At 37.5% G+C, this 21,172-nt stretch overlaps 1 protein-coding gene across 15 annotated transcripts in view; it reads right to left on the bottom strand.

Moving 5' to 3' along the window:
• The window catches only part of PUM1 (pumilio RNA binding family member 1), a 148,115-nt gene extending 128,676 nt beyond the window's left edge, over positions 1 to 19,439 (bottom strand). For 3 of the 15 annotated variants that reach the window (XM_077150524.1, XM_077150525.1, XM_077150526.1), the window contains exons 1-2: positions 19,231 to 19,435; positions 14,830 to 15,203 (exon numbers count right to left, since the gene is read on the bottom strand). In XM_077150524.1, the coding sequence (XP_077006639.1) occupies positions 14,830 to 15,192 (363 nt within the window). In that variant the 5' untranslated portion in view covers positions 15,193 to 15,203; positions 19,231 to 19,435. Of the gene's footprint in view, positions 1 to 11,161; positions 11,369 to 14,829; positions 15,204 to 19,230 lie in introns of those variants that run through there. The other 12 variants (XM_077150529.1, XM_077150528.1, XM_077150522.1 and 9 more) reach the window with 8 other exon arrangements.
• Between the last annotated feature and the right edge of the window lie 1,733 nt (positions 19,440 to 21,172).

The following is a 21,172-nucleotide window of genomic DNA, read 5'->3' as shown; positions in this document are numbered from 1 at the left end:
CAAGCAGCCAGAGACCTTTGAAGATGAAGATGGCAGCTTCTTCATCTGAGGGAGCTTAATGAAACAAGAAGCATGAAGAGAAAGTTAGCAGATGCTGTCATGTTCACCACATGCCTTTTCAGTTGAGAGAGAAACCCTGAACGTCATCAGCCTTCTTGAACCAAGGTATCGTTCCCTGTTCTTGCTTCAATTGGGACATTTCATCTGTCCTGCTTTAGAACCATAAACTTGCAACTTAATAAATTCCCCTTTCTAAAAGTCATTCTGTTTTTTATATATTGCATTCCAGCAGCTAGCAAACTAGAACACATGGTATGTGAATATATAATATATTATCAATAAAAATTAAATAATAAGAAAAAAGATCAAAGGAGCAGGTGGAGTTATGAAAGAGAAGATAGGATCTGACAAATGAGGATGACTCCTGAATCATTATATTGATATTTCTTTTAGTCTCCAGTGTCCTGGAGCTGCCCAAAGGAAAAACCTAAAGTTGTAAAACTGTGACCCATACAAAATTCTGAAATCTGTTCTATAACTAACTATTGGGGTGTGCTTCAAAATTTACTGCTTTTTTGTATACAGATATTATTTTCACAATAAAAAAAAAAGTCTTTAGGGTCCCCCCCAATTCCACAAACCAAAAGATTTCCTGATGACATTCATAAAAACATTAAGAAAGGTATCTCATGATATTGTGAATTACTGATTAAATATGTAGAATGGCATGATCGTATGTTAAGAATGTTTGCGTTTCTTTCTTGTCATATTAAAAATTTTTTTAATTAATTAAAAAACTTTAAAACCCCAAAAATATGTAATCCTCTCAATAAATGCACAAATAATATTTAATAAATCTCAAAATATAGTAAATATCAAAAAAAAAAAAAAAGAAAGGTATCTCAACCATAAGAAGCAGTGACTAAAGGCAATAAACAGATAAACCCATGTCTGCTAAATCGTGTAAAACCAATGATAGGGCATTTTAAGATCAATAGTTACCAAAAAATATCATGCTAAAAAAAACATTTAGAACATTCTTCTGGAGAAACTCCAGTAAATCTTCAACGCAGCTTTTATCACCAACACCATGTGCACCCTATCAGTCCAGGTTCTTTAATCAACAGGGCAGACCACAGGTATATACTAATCTGCAGTCACAGTCCCATAATGTGGGACAGGATAAAGAAATAGGAGATAAAAATCAGGGAAGTGGGGGGTCAGCAAGGCTCAAAAAAAAGCACCTTTCTCAAGATTTATTACTGGAAGCAAATTTGGCACACTAAAAATAATTCAAGCTTTAGAGTCAAAAGTCCACAGCTCTGCCACTTACTATGTGTATGGCTATATCCAGATTACAGCACCATTCTGGGCCAGCATTCACTCATTTATAAAATAGGAGCAATAATCCCTACTTCACCAGGTTCTTGAAAATAAATGAGCATATATGCCCAAAGTGAAGAGATTAAGGCATAGAAAATGCTCCCCACTCTAACATATAAACCTAGGTTGGTCCATTTGTGAAAATTAAAATGCCTATTCCCTAGCCTATAATTTGACAATTTTGATGCCAACAAAATTAATGGGATCGATCCTTACCACATTCTCAGCACTTACTATTCTCTTGGCATTGCGTTAATTATGAGTTCTATGTTCTTATATGAATTTTTAAATCATTTCACAAGAATGATTAAGTATCTAGATAGATTTTTAAAAAGGGCTAGAGCTTTTTTTTTTTAGGTTGTCTAAGAAAATGAGCACATGCACCAAAGACATGTCTCCTCTGCGAGAAGAAAGGCGTGATGAAAACAAGTAATAATATCATATTACTTTATAGCTTACAAAGCACTCTGACCTCATATGTAACTATAATTTGAAACATAGCTCTTCTTGAATAACAGTTAAGTTTTTCTCTAAGAATCTCATGACTCATCCAGTTTCCCTCTTTTCTTTAGCCATAGGGATGCTCAGAACAAAGTCTATAACCTTCTATTCTGAAACATTATTTCTAAGTTCTAAATTTACCCCCACTTCATTTTCTGATCATACCCTTATTTTCCCAGTCATATCTCATTACCGTCTATCATATGATTCTTTTCACCCTAATTCCACAGTGAAAACCTTTTAAAACAAAAATAAAGATACATCATAAATCTCTACAAGTACCATCAAGGAGGCACATAGTTATGTTCCACAAAACATTAAATAAGGGCATGTCAATGAATATACTTTTTCTTACATTGGAACAAGACAATTCTTAAAGTTATAGTTCAAGAAATGGTTATCCTTTTGATCAAGTACATAAATCCCAAATATTATGAGAAAGACCCTCAGAATACAACTGTAAGAAAAAACAAAGAAAATATGAAAGAATGATTTATTCACCTTTAACTCACAATGTTAACTGAATGCCACTGGCCCAAATGCTGACTCATCTAAGCAATCTTCCAAGGAAGAGAAGAGATTCGTGGTCTAACAGAGTGTCACAGTGTGTCAGCAGAGCCATCAGAACAGGATCTCCAGGGAATAACAGATTTTCCAGACTTCAGAATACTGAGGTTCCCTCCCAGTTTAACACTTGTACTTAACGTCTTCATTACAAGGTATAAGGATTAACTCACAGCTACTGGAGACTAAGAATGGTTGGCATGTTAGGTGTGGGCATCAAGATACCAATGGAAGATGGCAATATCAAATGAAATATAAAAAATAGTTTAAGTAGTCAAAGTAAAGCTCATCCACTGAATTCTGCCTAGCTATGCAGAATTATCTCCCTTTGGTCTGTCAATCTATGGTGGATAGTGACATATCCTAGTGTCAAAAGACCACTAGCAAAAGTGAAAAAGCTCTGTAGAATCCTCCTCTAAATTTCCGTTTTTCCAGAACAGAGCTTCCTACCTATCTCTGCTCCAGTTCAGAGGCCACATTTCAACCAAGGAACCTTAAAGTTTTATCCCTATTTGATCACCCATTCTATCTCAGAGCAGTTTTCAGAAAAAATAGACTTCACTATAAGAGAATAAAAGGATCACAAGTCAAAGACTTGACCTTGGGCTTTTCATGATAAAACCTTTAAAGCTATTGAGAATAAATAAACCAACAAAATTTTTGAAAATCTTAAGTTACAAAAAGTACTGTTAAAATAAGTATACAATCTTAAACATTACATATGGAGATAAAGATATGTTTTCACAAAAAAAAAAGTCAGTTACTCATGTTTGTATGGATCTATTTCTGGATGCTTTGTTCTGTTCCACTGATCTCTATATCTATCTCTGACAATAGTACACTGTCTTAGTTAACTTACCTTTATTCTAAATCTTTAAATTGGGTAGAATGCAATACCAGGGGTCAATGGGGAGGAGGGGGAATAAGAGGTATGGGATGACTGGAGTTTTCTTTTTTTTTTTTTTAATTTTTTATTAATTAAAAAAAATTACAAGAAACACAAACATTCCAAACACATACACTCAGCAATTCACAATATCATCACATAGTTGCACATTCATCATGATCATTTCCCAGAACATTAGCATCAATTCAGAAAAAGAAATAAAAAGACAACAGAAAAATATAACAAACAGAAAAAAAATTTTACATGCCATACCCCTTACTGATCCCTTCCATTGATCACTAGCATTTCAAACTAAATTCATTTTAACATTTGTTCCCCCTATTATTTATTTTTATTCCATATGTTCCTCTCATCTGTTGACAAGGTAGATAAAAGGAGCATCAGACACAAGGTTTTCACAATCACACAGTCACATTGTGAAAGCTATATCATTGTTCAATCATCATCAAGAAACATGGCTATTGGAACACAGCTCTACATTTTCAGGCAGTTCCCTCCAGTCTCTCCATTACATTTTGGATAACAAGGTGATATCTACTTAATGCATAAGAATAACCTCCAGGATAACCTCTCGACTCTGTTTGGAATCTCTCAGCCATTGACACTTTGTCTCATTTCACTCTTCCCCCTTTTGGTGGAAAAGGTTTTCTTAATCCCTTGATGCTGGGTCTCAGCTCATTCTAGAGTTTTTCTCTGTCCCTTGATGCTGAATCTCAGCTCATTCTGGGATTTCTGTCCCACGCTGCCAGGAAGATCCACACCCCTGGGAGTCATGTCCCACATAGACAGGGGGAGGGTGGTGAGTCTGCTTGTTGTGTTGGCTGGAGAGAGAGGCCACATCTGAGCAACAAAAGAGGTTCTCTTGGGGGGACTCTTAGGCTTAATTTTAAGTAGGCTTGACCTATCCCCTGTGGGGTTAAGTTTCATATGAACAAACCCCAAGACTGGGGGCTCAGCCTAAAGCTTTGGTTGTCCACACTGCTTGTGAGAATATCAACAACTCAACTTGGGGAAGTTGAGTTTTCCCCGTTCTCACCATTCCCCGAAGGGGACCTTGCAAATACTTTTCCACGCAGATTAAATCACTCTGGGATTCATCAGGGCATCACCTGGACAAACCAACAAAATCTCATGTCCTATACAAAGTTCCATGTACTTAAGGTGTTCAATCAACTATCTACATAAGTTATATTAGGAGATGCACTAGTCAAAGTGTAGATTTGTACCAAATGAACATTTTTTGCTTTAGTCTCACACATTAGTTGAAATTTTAAAATATTAAGTACCATCTATTTTCAGCACACTGCAGTAATGACATTCTTTTGTTCTTCCTCATGCAAAAATATTTTTAAAATTTGTACATTTAGTCATTATCATTATACACTCTAGGCATTCCTAGATTACACCGTCTCAATCTTTATCGTCTATCTTTCTTTGTGATTTCATTTATTCCTCAGCCCTCCTCCCTCTATCATTCTCATATGCAGCTTCATTCAGTGTTTTAACATAATTGTATTACAGTTAGGTAATATTGTGCTGTCCATTTCTGAGCTTTTATATTCAGTTCTGTTGCTGAATATCCCTTCAGCTCCAATTACCCAATATCTTACCCTATTTCTATCTCCTGAGGGACCCTGTTACCAACGAAATATTCCAAGTTTATTCACTAATGTCAGTTCATATCAGTGAGAGCATACAGTATTTGTCCTTTTGTTTCTGGCTAATTACACTCAGCATAATGCCATTAAGGTCCATTCATGTTGTTACATACTTCATAACATTATTCTGTCTTACAGCTGCATAATATTCCATCTTATGTAAATGTCACAGTTTGTTTAGCCAACTGTCTGTTGATGGACATTTTGGCTGTTTCCATCTCTTGGTAACTGTTAATAATGCTGCTATAAACACTGGTGTGCAAATGTCCATTTGTGTCCTTGGCCTTGTGCCCTTTGAGTAGAGACAGCATATAGATGGGTCCTGTTTTTTAATCCATTCTGCCAGACAATGTCTTTCCACTGGAGAGTCTAATCCATTAACATTCAGTGTTATTACTGCATCGGTAGTACATTCTTCTACTATTTTGCCTTCTGGATTTTATATGTCATATCTAATTTTCCTTCTTTTTACCTTTACTCATAGTCTTCCTTTCTACACTCTTCTCCACACCTCTCTCTTCTGTCTTCGTATCTGTCTCTAGTGTTCCCTTTAGTATTTCTTGCAGAGCTGATCTCTTGGTCACAAATTCTCTCAGTGATTTTTTTGTCTGAAAATGTTTTTAATTTTTCCCTCATTTTTGAAGGACAATTTTGCTGGATATAGAATTCTTGGTTGGCAGTTTTTCTTTTAAATATATTATCCCACTGTCTTCTCGCCTCCATGGTTTCTGCTGAGAGATCTGCGCATAGTCTTATTGGGCTTCCCTTGTATGTGATGGATTGCTTTTCTCTTGCTGCTTTCAAGATTCTCTCTTTTCTTTGACCTCTGACATTCTGATTAGTAAATGTCTTGGGGTATGTCTATTTGGATCTATTCTCTTTGGGGTACGCTGCACTTCTTGGATCTGTAATTTTAAGTCTTTCATAAGAGTTGGGAAATTTTCAGTGATAAATCCTCCATTAGTTTTTCTCCTCCTTTTCCCTTCTCTTCTCCTTCTGGGACACCCACAACACATATATTCATGTGCTTCATATTGTCTTTCAATTTCCTGAGTCTCTGCTCATATTTTTCCATTTTTTTCCCTATAGTTTCTGTTTCTTGTCGGATTTCAGATGTTCCGTCCTCCAGTTCAGAAATCCTATGTTCTGTCTCTCGAAATCTACCACTGTAGGTTTCCATTGTTTTTTTCATCTCTTCTACTGTGTCTTTCATTCCCACAAGTTCTGTGATTTGTTTTTTCAGACTTTCAGTTTCTTCTTTTTGTTCTTTCCTTGCCTTCTTTATATCCTCCTCAATTCATTGATTTGGTTTTTGATGAGGTTTTCCATGTCTGTTCGTACATTCTGAATTAATTGTTTCAGCTCCTGTACGTCATTTGAATTGTTGGTTTGTTCCTTTGACTGGGCCATATCTTCAATTTTCCTAATGTGATTTGTTATTTTTTGCTGGTGTCTAGGCATTTAATTACCTTAATTAGTTTATTCTGGAGATTGCTTTCACTTCTTTTATCTAGGGTTTTCTTGCTGGATGAATTTGTTGTCTATCTGTCCTTTGACATTCCGTTCAGCTTTATCTGGACCTTTAGCTTAAGTTTTGTTTAACAGAGGAGAATTTTTCAGTTCTTGTTTTCTTGTTTCTTGCCCTACTCCTGAGGTGCCTTTTCCCCCCCACACACACTTAGGAGGGTCTACTTAGATATTATATACCCCAGTCAGATTTTCCCAGACCAAACTGGCCTCCTCTCAGGAGGAAAGAGCCACCTGCGTCGGTTTTCCCTGAGGGTGAGACCCAGCAGGTTGAAAGACTTTCCTGTGAAGTCTCTGGACTCTGTTTTTCTTATCCTGCCCAGTATGTGGCACTTGTCTGACTGAAGGTCCCACCAGCATAAGATGATGTGGTACCTTTAACTTTGGCAGACTCTCCCTGCTGGGGGCGTGGTATAGACAGAGGAGAGGTTGTAGGCTGGTTTTAATCGCTTCAAATTACCAAGCCCTGGGGTCTGAATTCCTTGATGGAGGGATTCCACCATCAAGGCACAGGGGCTTCACCCCTCCTCTGGGGAAGGCACAGGCTCCAGATAAGCCCCCAAAAGAGCTCACTTCTGCCTATGCCTGAGGCAGTTGCAGCCTGAAAAGTCCTGCCGCTGTATCCAGAGGCAGTCAAGCCTTTGTAGATATACAGCCACAAAAACCTCTGTTTCCTTCTCCCCCCCCCCCTTTTCTGTCAGTCCTGCCCCCTTGGCGCAGAGGCAAATTTGAGCAACCTCTGCTTTGATCAGGTTCACCTAAGCTGGGGGCCTATTTTTAGTAGTCAGAATTTGTTAATTAGTTCCACAATTGGTGTTTGATTGTGCCCAGTCCCTGCTGCTGGTAAAGCCCTTTCCTTTTCCCTCTGGGAAGTGGCCTGTGGGGGAGGGGTGCTGGCTGCCACAGCTTTGGGAACTCACGGTTCTGGGGGGGTGCTCGCAGCAGGTCCAGCTGGTCCAAACTGGGATATGCTGTATGTCTGGTCACTGACGTGGCCCCAGGAGCTGTTCTGTACTGTTTCTAGTTATTTAGTAGTTGTTCTGGAGGACGAACTAAAATGCGCACATTGTTAAGCCGCCATCTTGACCCAGAAGTCGCCTGGGGTTTTCTTTTCGTTTCTTTTTTTGGAGTAATGCAAATGTTCTAAGATTGATCATGATGACAAATACACAACCATGTGATAATACTAAAATCACTGATGGTGTACGTTGGATAGACTGTATGGTATATGAATATATTTCAGTAAAATCACATTTGGAAAAAAATGTGTTTTCTAGTGGTTTATAATTCTTGATCCCCATCCATTATCTTAATTGTTAACTATGGGTATAGTTAACAATTTTGTTAAATCAACATACAAATCTCAACACTCTTTCTCACTCCAAAATATTATTTTACTGTTTCTAAATTTCACCTAATTTTAGATACTCTTATAGGATATATTTTTTCTTTTTTAAAAAATATTTTTATTGAGAAATCTTCAGACACATACAGTCCAGACACATATGATCAGTGGCTCAACAAATACATCACATATAAGTTATCAATATCATCACATATTTGAGTATTCATCACCATGATCATTTTTAGGACATTTACATTACTCCAAAAAAGTAAAGAAAAAAACTCATACAGCCTATACTCCCTACCCCTCCCTCTCACTGACCACCAGTATTTTTTTTTTTATTGATAAAACATAACATATAAACACAAACATTCTTAACACATGAACATTTCATTCTTGGTGTATAATCAATGACTCACAATATCATCACATAGTTGTATACTCATCATCATGATCATTTCATAGAACATTTGCATCACTCAAGAAAAAGAAATAAAAAGAAAAATCTCTTACATACCATACCCCTAAAAATAAACTCATCTGAAGACTGTGTCTCTGGAACCCCTGATCCCTTTCTCTCTCTCATTTTACTTTAACATTCCTGTGGCCAACAACTTGCATCACTCAAGAAAAAGAAATAAAAAGAAAAAGCTCATATATACCATACCCCTTACCCTTCCCTCTCACTGACAGCTAGTATTTCCATCTACCCATATATTCTAACCTTTGTTCCCCCTATTTTTTCTATACCCCTTATCACTCCCTTTCATTGATCACTAGTATTTCAATCCACTCAAATTATTTTAACATTTGTTCCCCCTATTATTTATTTTTAATCTATATGTTTTACTCATCAGTCAATACTGTAGATAAATGCATCAGGCACAAGGTTTTCACAATCACACAGTCACATAGCGAAAGCTGTATCATCTTCAAGAAACATGACTTGCTTGTAGGATTTACAAGCTTTTCATGTTTTAAACTATTATTTATTATTCATTCATAAAATTGATGTTGTCAAGTTTCATACTTAGAAAATAAAACTTAAAATACGAAAAAAAAAGTCACACATATTTTAAACACACCTTAAAGAGATGATTATTTAAAGAATGGAAAACTTAGCTACTAGGAGAGATTTGCTACATCAAGCAGGAAAATCCTAATTCAAAAGGTAAAAATTAAAAACAAAATATAAAAAACATGTTAAAAATATGATCACTAATGAAGGGCTATGTAAAGATGGCAAGAGACTAGAATCACCTTTGTGGAATCACCACAACAGTCAGCTTTTCCACTAGGTAACCTGATACATGGTGATATAAAGGAGTTGTGCACATCAGAAGAATTTTATTTTAAAACTGGCCAACTCATTGAGTGGGACAAAACACTTGAATCACTGAAGATCCAAGTTATGATTTCAATTCTGTGGCATTTTTACAACAGTAAAAAGCTACCACTTTTCCTGAAAGTCCTGAAACCTCGCCCAGCCTCTCCAGAACATCAGATAGTTCCCTCTCCCTAGCCCACATCAGTGACAGACCCTTCCAATATGAAAAATTTAGAATTGCCATAGTCCAAACAACCCCATAGAGAGGTATGGAAAGATCAAAGGTGATGGTGGAATTATACATAGAAGATAGGACTTAACAAATGAATATGAATGCTGAATCATTAAACTAATACCTCTTCTAGTCTCCAGTATTTTACAGCAGCTAGAAGTAAAAACCTAAATTGTGAAATTGTAGCCCATGTCAAAGTCTGAAACATGTTCTACAACTAATTGTGGTGCTGTACTTTGAAATTTATAGCTTTTTTTGTATATATGTTATGGTTCACAAAAAAAGAAGGAAAAAAAAGTCAATTGTGATGATAAAGTATTTAAGCCCTCTAGCCTCCTATATTCTGGAGCAGCTAGAAGGAAAAATACAAGAGGATCATATGGTATCAGCAGCTGGGAGAGTTCAAATAAACTCGAGAGGCTACTCTGGAGGTCACTCAAACAATCTTCAGTTAGACATTTGCTACCTATCATAACTTGTGAAATGCCCACCAAAATCATACCAACCAATCTTAAAGAACACTTGGGGGAATATATAAGATTCTACAAATGTTTCCATGCACTAGGGTAACTTTCTAGAAACCTACAACTTTCAGATGCGTTTCTAGATCAAATAAGTCCTGAAACCTAGAGGGCCCAGCCTCTCAACATCAGCCTGTTCTATCTCCCTACCCTCTATTATTGATGGTCCCTTCCAATAAAATTTTCATTTCATTATAAATGAATATGAAATTTTATTTAATTCTTAATGAAAATTTAGAATAGCCATAGCCCAAATACCCCTAAAGAGTGGGACAGAAAGTTCAAAGTTGATGGTGGAGTTTTACAGAGAAGGTAGGATTTAATAAATGAATATGACTGCTGAATAATCATAATGATATTTATTGTAGTCTCCAGTATCTTAGAGCAGCCAAAAGTAAAAACCTAAAATTGTGGAATTGTAACCTATACTGAACTCCGAAATCCATTCTATAACTAATTATTGTGCTGTGCTTTGAAATGTATTGTTTTATTGTATATATGCAATTTTTTACAAATATGGAAAAAAAAGTTGTGATGACAAAATAATACTTACTCCTTCTAGCCTCCTATCTTCTAGAGCCGCTACAAGGAAAATTCTGAGAGTAGGTACGGTAGCCCATGACAAATTCTGGGATCTGTTCTGTAACTACTTGTTAAAGAGTGCTTTGAAAACTATTGCTTTTTTCTTTCTTTGCTTTGTATATATATTTTGTTATGCAATTTAAAAAGTTAAAAAAAAGATTTGTATATTTGTTACACACTACCTGTGACTATTTGAATTACCTGTTAGTATTTGTATGTACTGTTGTGTATGAGGTTTCCTATTCATTTATTCAGCAAATGTTACATCAGTGCTGTATGTACCCTGTCTGCTGGCTGCCTCTGAATCTTACTTGAAAATAAAGTGATATAGCATTTCCCACCCACTAAAAAAATAAAAAGTTACTACTTCTTCAATTACTGCTTAAACAGCATTGTAATACTGCTCACTGCTTAATGCTAAGCTTGAATTTTCATTTTTTTAAATGGATGCATAAAGCTTTACCTTCTTAAATAAAATTCAACTTTATGAGTAAAAAAATTGTGATTGCTCATAGAATTATTAATAGAACTTTAAAATTCAAGTATAAAATAAATAGACCTCAAGTCTGTTTTCTAAAGAATAGTTTGACATAAACTTTGAAAAGCAAACAAACCTGGGATGAATTTCTCAATCTCCTTCCTTGAGGATCAGTTTCTTCAGTTGTAAATGGGAGTAATAATGAGAGAAATGGATGTAAAGTGCCTGACACAATAGTTTCCTTCCTGCAACACTGCTGGCTGTGATATTCTCACTTCAGTTCGTTGGTGAAAGCATTCTGCCAATTTGATCTTAAATCTTTGCTCCATTGTGCCAAATGTGTCTTTAAAGAAAAAAAAAAGGCTGAGGAAATAGGCACACTAGACAGGAATAACAGACCAGCTTTTCTAGCAGAATGTACTGGCAATCAGATCACTTTATATTGAGTTCTGTATTTACAGTGACATTTCCCAAAATTACTTCTATGAGCACACATGTAATAAAAACAAAACTCAAAAATTAACTTTAGCATTACTGCTTTGGGGGACTGAATCATGTCACCCACGAAAAGCATGTTCAGGTCCCCAATCCCTGGTCCTGTGGATGTAAACCCATTTGTAAATAGGACTTTTGAAAACGTTATTAATTAAGGTGTGCCCAAATTTAACGAGTGGACCTTAATTCAATATGGCTGAAGTCCTTACAAACAAATGAAATTGAATTCAGAAAGAGATGCCACAGAGAACAGCCAGAAAGGGGAAATCAACAGAACCCATTTGTTCTGCATGCTTTTATATTTTTCAATATAAAAAGTTTAAAGTTAAAACCAAAGTAGCACATTTCAAGGTCAAAGAATTAGTCATGATTTTGCTTAAAACCTAGCTTACAAACTTGATAATGGGATACAAATAATGGTGAATTCTATAAATGTAGGTCTCTGCCTCGCCTTGCCCCCCCACACAAGGGCAATGGCTGCTAAAAACAAATACCATGTAATGGGTTGGCTTAAGAGAAATTTATTGGCTCATAGTAAGAGGATGAAAGTCTTGCTTTCTCCAGAGATCAGTATCTTTTGCTGACTAGCATCTTTGGGGTTCCTTGGAAATACACATGGCAGGTCTTTTTCTTCTCTTCTGGGTTCTGTCTCCTAGCAGGACAGGTCAGCTATAGCAAGATTCATTGCTTTACCTAAGTGTAAATTTGAAGTACTTATGCTCTTCTGATTCACTCTACATAAAAATTTCAGAACACCTCCTGGGAAAGGTGCATGAAAAAACGCAACAGTCTCTGCCCTAGAATAGTTCAGCCCAGAAGGTGAGAGAACCATCTAAACCAGTGAATTATAATACACTATGATGACTGCAGAAGTAATCTGTGGGTGGCCCACATCTGTACCACAGCAATCACCCCCTTCCCCAATGCCATTCATTATCTCATATGTGGCCCAATGGAACAGTTTTGTGATGAGTCCCAATTCCAAGTTGGGTCACTTGTTTTGGCCCCCTGCCTGGGTGGGGAACCAGTTTTGCCATTTAACATTAACTCTGGTTTGCTAACTGACCTGGATAAATGTCAGATGTGATTTCTTATGATACGGCTCAGCATAAGAGAAAGCCCAGAGTAAACCTTCAATAAACACTTGCTAATTTACAGAGCAAAAGGAGATCTTAGAGCTCTGCCAAAGACCAACCTACAGTTTGATTTGTCTACCCAACAAAACACAGCTGAGCATCCTGATTCTCCTTTTAGCTTTCACTCAACAGCATATCATTGGGAATGTCAGCATAAGATCTTATGGCCATATAACAGAGATTTAGAAAACTAAGGCTTATGAACTGTAAACAATGTTTAGCCAGATAAGGAAAAGATTACAAAACTTCCACTTTTGCCCTATCCACAGATACCACCTAAATCAAGCATGATCTCTCTCTCTACAGATCTCTCTCCACATTACAACTACCTATAGTATTCTACCTGAATGTTCTGCCTTCTCCAACTCAACACGGGTACTAACTACCAAATTTAATCACCTTATCCCCAAACAAGATGCCCCTCAGCACTCACTTTCTTCTACTACACCTCATTTTCCCAGGAACATAAGATTTCAGTCATCAAATTCTGTGTGTACTTCAGTCCCACGGTTATTTTCCACTACATACACTAGGGTGGTTAGAGTTGTTATTCAATTAGTCTCAGCTCTTACCCACTCCAATTTCTTACTGCCGACTCTTCCTAAACCACCACAAGATAAAAGCCATTCCATACACACACACTCAAAAACCCTGCTGCCCACCGAATTAAATCTTAGCCTGGAATTCAACACCCTTACTTTTCTGACCAAGTCCTTTTTCCCCCAGGTTTATTTAAAGGCCAAAGGGTTAGGGGACTCACATTCAAAAAACTTCTACTAAAGCTCTATTATATGCCAAACTCTAGGGAGTGGAATGTCAAGGTGAATAAAATTTGATACCTACTTTCAAGACTCCAAGAAAGCAGGAAACAATTAAATACAGTGTCTTAAGTAAAAGATACATAATTAAAAAGTACCCCAAGTGCATAGGCACTCGCCTTTCCTTATACTTCTTAGAATCCCTCATCTACACATGGTAATGCTTACGAAGCACTGATTTTGATGACTGTGCCAGTAAACCAAAGACCTATGATCAATATGCTCAATAAACTTCTGTTGAATAAGATGAATTCACCACTTCATTTCTTCTATTGTAAAAAACTGTGCTATGCAAGCTATCCTTGGAGGAGTCAGGGGAAACAACTGAGGTTCAGATTTGCAAGGGAATTTGGGCTTGATTATTTCTACACCAGAACAGAAGCACCTAAAGGGATTTTGCCAGTCCTCAGAGATTGGCAATATAAAATAAATCTTAGCAAATTCAACCTATACACAATTTCCATTTCTAGCTTGATTAAAACATTCTACTCCTTTCATCACTATCAGGAAGTTAGGAAACACAAACCAGGTTAAACTCTCTACTCAGTAAACATGCTGTGATTCCAGTTATGGTTTCAGAATAAGATTTAACATGTTAAAATTAAAACTAGGGGTGTACAGGTAGTTCAGTGGTAGGATTCTTGCCTGCCATTCTGGAGACCCAGGTTCAATTGCCAGCCCATGCACTCCAAAAGAAAAACAAAAAAAAGCATTCAACAAATGGTGCTGTGATAGCAGGATATTCATGTGGAAAAGAATGAAATGTGACCCCCAACACACAGCATACCAAATATATATATATATATATAAACCAAAATCAAACAAGGGCTTCGAACAAGACAAAGCACATTAAAACCTAAAGTCACAACCACTCCTCTCCGACACAAAACATTAGATATAGCAGTTCTGCTTCAAATAAATTTTTCTTAAGTAGATGATATTATCAACTTCCTACTACTTTTTCACTATAATACCTTAAAAACAAAAACCACCCACACCCAACAGACAAGAAATTTAACATGTATTCAGTTGATAAAAAGCCCAAATGGTTCTTAAATGCATATATGTCAAGAAAAAATATATATTCCTTGTTAAAAAGTGTTCCCAGGAATGCACTGTTCACACAAAAACAATCTTAAGTCTTTTTTTTTAATGAATTGATCATTTACTATTTAGCACCAGAGATAAATGACCACTGATAATATTACAATGATTGTCCTTTAAAACAAGTGATTGTTTCAATCAAACTAAATTGGCAATTTAAGCTTTAAAGACATTCATTAAAAGTAAATATCCTTAGGGGGGAACAGTGATTATAAAAGAGTTTCAAAGCTGAAATATTGAACTTTTTTTACCTGATGATCTGCATGAATGTTATCCCCAGTTGGCCATCGATGTTTGCTATTATTATAGCCGCCTCCACCACTTCCTCCTCCCCCAAGCTGCTCACCATGCTGCCTCTGAAAGAAGTAGTCCACCATAGCGTCGTCCTGGGAACGGCCTGCAACCCCTATGGATCCTGGGACAGGGCTGGAGTGTGTCCCAGCAGCAAGAGCCTGATTTGCAGCTGGTTGTGGCTGCGCTTGCGACCCTGTTCCAGATGTCAAAACAACAGGCATGTTGGGATTAGCTGGTTCTTGAGGGTGATGTTTCAGGTGGGGGCTGAAGGAGTCCTGCCAAAGAACTGCTTTTCTCTTCAAGACACATGCAACGCTCATTCCACCAACACCTAAGAACAAACAGGTTACAAATGTTTAGTATTTGTATTTAAAAGACACAACTAACTTGACATACATAAAGATAAAAATAAACTCCATGTCTTTTACAGTACAATACTTGATAATCAGTTTCTACCAAGCAAGTAAATGTTTTATTGTATTTTTAAATTGCTGAGCATATGTATTTATAGTTGGTGACAAGCACTCTGACAAGGTGTTGAGATCAGAGGACTTAACAGCACAACTTCAGGGGACCTTATATCTATGCCTTCAGGAGGCAACAATATAAAAGTTCAATCAATGCTTCTCTACCCAATTTCTTTGCATTTCAAGTCAACCATTGCATTTTTAAATGAATAAAAGCTTTTTAAAAAGATTAGAGCTATAGCAGACCCATCCAATAAACCAAAGAAAAACCTAAACCCCATATATAATAAGTAATAACACAGACTGTCAAAAACTCGAAAGGATCCTTTAAAATGTTCAACATATTCAAAGGATGCTCCTTAAAGAAATAAAACCCTCTGACCAAAAAAAAAACAGGAACAGAATGTTCTTAACCTGAAGCCTCTCTTCAGACTCTGTTGATAGAAGAAAACTTCAAGATTTCAATCAATAATTTACTATTATAATTTTATTTACATCATTAACACTTCAACTCCTATAAAGATAGAAAATCAAATTCAAAGTCTCTCTGTAAAAACCAGATGCCTAAAATCACAGTAATAATTATGTCACAAATATATTGCAGACATTATTTAATCATCACAAAAACACTGAATGAGAAGGATTATTATCCCTGTTTAATTGATTTACATATCCATATGAAAACACTAAGGTACAAAGAAGTTATGTGATGTGCCCAAGGCCATTCAGCTAGTGAGTAGGTGAGAAGGAATTCAAGCCTAAATTAGTTTTTCTCCAAACCTAGTTCTTGCTATCAAACCTCTTGTTGTTTCCAGTTAATTTAAACGGGTACTATTTTCTCACAAGGACCTGCTACTCTACTCTGGAAGGATCAACAAAGAATCCTCAGAATGTTACTATGAAACACTACTATTTGAGCTTCCCAGAATCTAAACCTACATTTGTAAGTAAGTTAGAACACTTGTCAGCCTGTGTACTTAAAAAAATGTTACAAAGTAAAATATCAGTTACCATTTAGAACACTCCTATCTATGGCCACTAGAGTCTAATTTCAAGGCTGACTGTTAAACAGTCCACTGCTACAAATGCCTTCCATCTTCCTAGCCCTACTGTGACATTTCAAAAACAGTCTCACAAGATTTATGAGAAATCTACTGTAATATTTATATATATAACATTATCTTTTTATGGAATAATTAAACTGAAAGGAAAACGTGGATTTCTCAAAATTAAATCATTTTTTGAAGCCTGAAGTAAGAAGACATACTGGAATTTGGAAATGCCAGTCTCGTTAACAATACCAATCCTTCAGAACCTCACTAGGATACTGGGGCAGCCTAGCCTTCTAGATTTCAATTTTTGCTTTCATGAACAACAAAATATTTTCCATGCTCAAGTACCAGAACCAGAAAGTCATAGCTATGTTTCACTATCAGTCTTAAAATACAAACCAGCCTAGTGCCTTCCCCTTTGATTTTCACAAGAACTCATTGCCCTCGTCCCACTAATTCTGGGCTGTACCATTTTCTTCTATAAGGGATCCTCGATCTAACACTAATTGTTCCAGAACAAGCCCAGAGAGCCACGATCCAAGTTTTGCCACTAAACTAACAACCCCTGTGAACCTATTTACTCATCTAGAAAACAGGAGAAATCTTTCCCACAAACCTCACTAGCTTTTTGGGCTTTTTTTCCCTAACCAAAATAAGATAATGGATACAAAAATTTTTAGTATATTTAAAGTCACCATGCAAAAGACCCCAAGAAACTGGTGAGGTAATGGATCTCCAGTCTCCAAAAGAATTCCTAAAATAGCTAATGCAATCTTTTCTGAAATAAAAGATTTGCCATAATAGGTATCTAACAAGGAATTTCCACGTGAAAAGGATTTTGTCACCAAAAAACAATGAACACAACTTCATTCTGACAAAGGACGGTGAGGCAGGACAGGATTCCTATAAAAATGTTCAAACAAAACAACTGGCTTTTGTAAAACTATCTGCATGCCCTGAGACTTCCTGCTTTACCTAATGAAGAAAGGCAGTTTCTCCAACAAGAAAAAACCCTGGCAGGAGGGACAAATTTGAAAGTGAGCAAATACCTAAGCAATTAACATGTGTCTCGGATGATTTTGTAATATCTTGGCAACTACAGTACAAAAATTAAGAAATCAGACACCTAAATGTTACAAAACATTTAAATTGCTGATGCCTTTTAGGGAAATCTCAAAGCTCACTAAAATGTTATAGGTAGCATCTGAAATTGTTATATTATTTTACAAGTGATATAAAAATAAGTATTTTAAGCAACTAGAATTAAATACTGATTCTCGCTTCTCTTCCACAGGTTTCAAACCGTTTACCTCAAGGGTTAGGTTTTGTTGCGTGTGTTGTTGTTGTTTTAATAACACTAGATTTTACTTCAAACAAAGGAAAATGGTTTAATCTATCTACATGCTTACCTTTTACTAAAATTCCCCGTGGTTTAAACGGTTGTTTATTTTTACCACACCAAGCAGCCTGTGGACATAATTTTACTTGAAAATAATTCAACTTAGACCCAAACTAAACAAATTCCAACTTGTACAAAATGAAGTCAATTGTGGCTAAGACAAAACACTAACACAAGTTCTATCCAGTGAGTATAGATAGAGAATCCAAGTTCCCAAGAGTGTTTTATAGTTAAAATTAGCAATGAGGCAAAATATTTCACTTAATAAAGCTGATTGGGACGCCAACATATCCTTTGGGATACTTATCTTGGTGAGTTTTAAGTGGTTTCGTTAAAAAAAAAAAAAGCTACAGCTACAAACCTGCTGTTTCAGAAGTAACTGACTTTAAAACAACACCAAAAAAAAGCCTCATAAACTCGTTCTTAATCTGGGTTAGAGCCTACTAGGAAGTAAATGGATTGATAAGGAAAGCTTAAAAACAGTGTTTTCTTAATTGGACAATGAAAGATAGCAATCCTTCAATTTATGATAAAGCTTTCCCTCGTATTGCTATGGGCATTTGGAGGAGGGACACAGGGGAGGGAACTATAATGGGGGAAAAAGTTACGGGAGCGTATTCTTCATTTTGACGTGGGAGTGGTACTGACAAGTATAAAAAATGACCTGTGTTTACCAAACACGTTTCTGAGCAGAACTACTTAAAACTGTGATTCTGTTTTTTCCTACTAACAAAGGGTGGACCTCTCGTTGAGTTAGGCAAAACACACTAACACTGGCAGGCTCAAAGAGGAAGAACCCAACAAAAACACTCCATCTCACGGAAACAAAAGGCCACAAGCACCCAGGCGCCTAAAAAGCGATCTGAAACTTCATGATCGCCACTTCTCCACATTTAAGGCTCACAAAGTTCCCCCATGGTGGGTCTCGCTTGTGGACAAGGGCCACGGCTGCTTCTGAAACGATTTATTGTTCCTCTTCCTTCGGCACTGCCACCAAAGCTCAAGAAGTCGAAGAAATCCAGAGTGGCACGGAATTAGATACATTTCATGGCCACAGAGAAGACTCGAAGCTTAGCAAATCCATCAAAAAATAAATAAATGCAACCCGAATGGCAACCTCAATCTTCGGGGACTCGCAACAGGGCCGGGCAGAAATAAAGAGGTACGTCCCTGCCCTGGGCCGGGGCCTAAACCCCCGGCATTTTGCTCGCTTCCACCCCGCTCCCCACCCCCTCCCTTCCTTTGATAACAATAGGGGCCTTGCTGCTGACTCCAAAACATGTACAAGGAACAGCGAGTGAGAAGCCTCAGCCAGGGCCCTGGCGGCTTTTCCAAAGCCCTGCTCACCGCTCAGCCGCTCTCAAACCCCAATACGATGGGACAATCTGTTCGCTAGGGGTCCGGAGCAACGTTTGGGGCCGGCGGGGTGCCGATACTCACCGGCGGAGCGGTAGGATGAAGATGGATTTCAGCCCCCCGATCTTCTCTCTCCGGCGCTCTCGCTCCCCCTTACCTTTCACTCCGACAACATGGCGGCCCACTGGGGACTGAGCTGGCGCGGTGCATCTTGGGATAGGCTCTGGCCCCGGCTCCGGCGGTGGCAGCAGCATGTGCGGAGAAGGCAGGCGGCTCTGGAACAGGTTGCCTGGTTGCCATGCCAACCCAGGGCCTGTGTGAACTTGGGAAACTCGCAGGCCACACAACTACTGCGTGCACGAGTGCCCGCCCGCTAGGCGAGAGCGCGCGGCCGGGAGCAGGAGGCGGAGTCCCGCCCGTCCGCCCGCGCCCGAACTCCTACGGTGCCCTCGGCACGGGTCTGTACCACACGAAGCTAGGCACCCTGGATCCGGACAGTGACACTCATCAGAGCTAATAAGGGGGTTAAGACCCCCTTTCGCGCCTTCTCAAGCTCACCCCTAGACTGTAACAGCCTGCAGTGTTAGTGGACGGTGACCCAATACTACTCTAGTGTTATAGAGGTGCTGGGTTCAAACTCCTTTGTTGCAGCTTTCCAGCTCTGTGGACTTCCTCACTCCATTTCCCCATTTATAAAATGAAGAGGATAATTATAATAATTCCTACTTAACAGAATTGCCCTGAGGATCACATGAAATAATATATGTAAAGTACACAGTACAGTGCCTGGGACTTGAAAGCAGAACCACACGTAATTTGCCGTGGCCCTTTGTTCAAAAATTAAGAATTTTAGAACGGCGGCAGGAGAGCACTCAACCAAGCAGGACCCTGCTTGTTATTCTGTCCAGTTTCAAAAATGAATAGAACTTTGGCCATTTGATGAAGGTGGCATTTCAGATCAGTAGTATTTGATAAGATATTCTCGGTTTGAGTTTAGTTTGATCTTGAGATAGATTATCTCAAACTAAACTCAAGATGAATTGAAAACTTGGGCAAACAAAACTCAAAAGGACCAGAAAATATATATTTTTTAAAGTTCTGTGATTGGAGGAGAGAAAATATTTATAATCATGAATTGAAATCCTTAAGTCATTAAAAAATTGAGAGACTGAAAAGAAATTTAAACATCTGTCCAATTAGAGATGCCATCCACAAAGCAGAACAAATGAGAAAACAACCAAAATTATTTGCAATACACATGACAGATAAATGACTAATATTTTTGAATAAGGAACTGCAGACACATAAGCAGAAAATTAACAAAGGCCAATAAACATATAAGAGGATAAATAGCATGGGGCTGGGGGTTGGGGGAACAGGAATGGGAAGAGACTTTTAAGGATGCCTGGTTTCTTTTTAGGACATGGATAAACTTCTAAAAATAAATTGCAGGGGTGGTTGCACAGCTCTAAATTACTAAAAATCTCTAAACTGTACACCTTAAATAGACTGTATATAAAATATATCTCAATAAAGGTGGAAAATTTTAAATGAAGAAAAAAGTTTACTTAAAAAATGCAACTGTGAAATATAACATTTTTCATCTGTAAAAACGCACCAGGAAAATGTAAACATTGTTAACTGTTTTGGCAAGTGAGTGAGAAAATTGGCATTCATACTGATTGTATTGGTTTAGCACACATTACTTCTATTTTGAAAAATAAAAGAATGTTACTTTTATTTTAAAAAGAGTGAGATTTTCATTTCTCAAAGAAAGAAGTAAGGCGTGGAAGTTAGAGATCCTAAACTCTGCTACTTCTGGCTATGAGACCTTGGGAAAGTCTCTTGAGTATCAGCTATAAAATATCAATAATTTTCCCATAGAACAGAGAGTTAAATGAGCTGACATATGTACAGTAACTGGCACAGAATTAAGCTTATTATAGTTGTGGTCTTGTATTCATTTCAGAATCCCCAGCACCTAACACGGTGGTAGCAGTACAGTGTTTGCTTAGGAACTACTTGC

The sequence above is a fragment of the Tamandua tetradactyla genome, chromosome 2, assembly GCF_023851605.1.
Source record: "Tamandua tetradactyla isolate mTamTet1 chromosome 2, mTamTet1.pri, whole genome shotgun sequence".
NCBI lineage: Eukaryota > Metazoa > Chordata > Mammalia > Pilosa > Myrmecophagidae > Tamandua > Tamandua tetradactyla.
The sequence above is the reverse complement of the archived record's forward strand: the minus strand, read 5'-3'. Positions and strand labels throughout refer to the sequence as shown.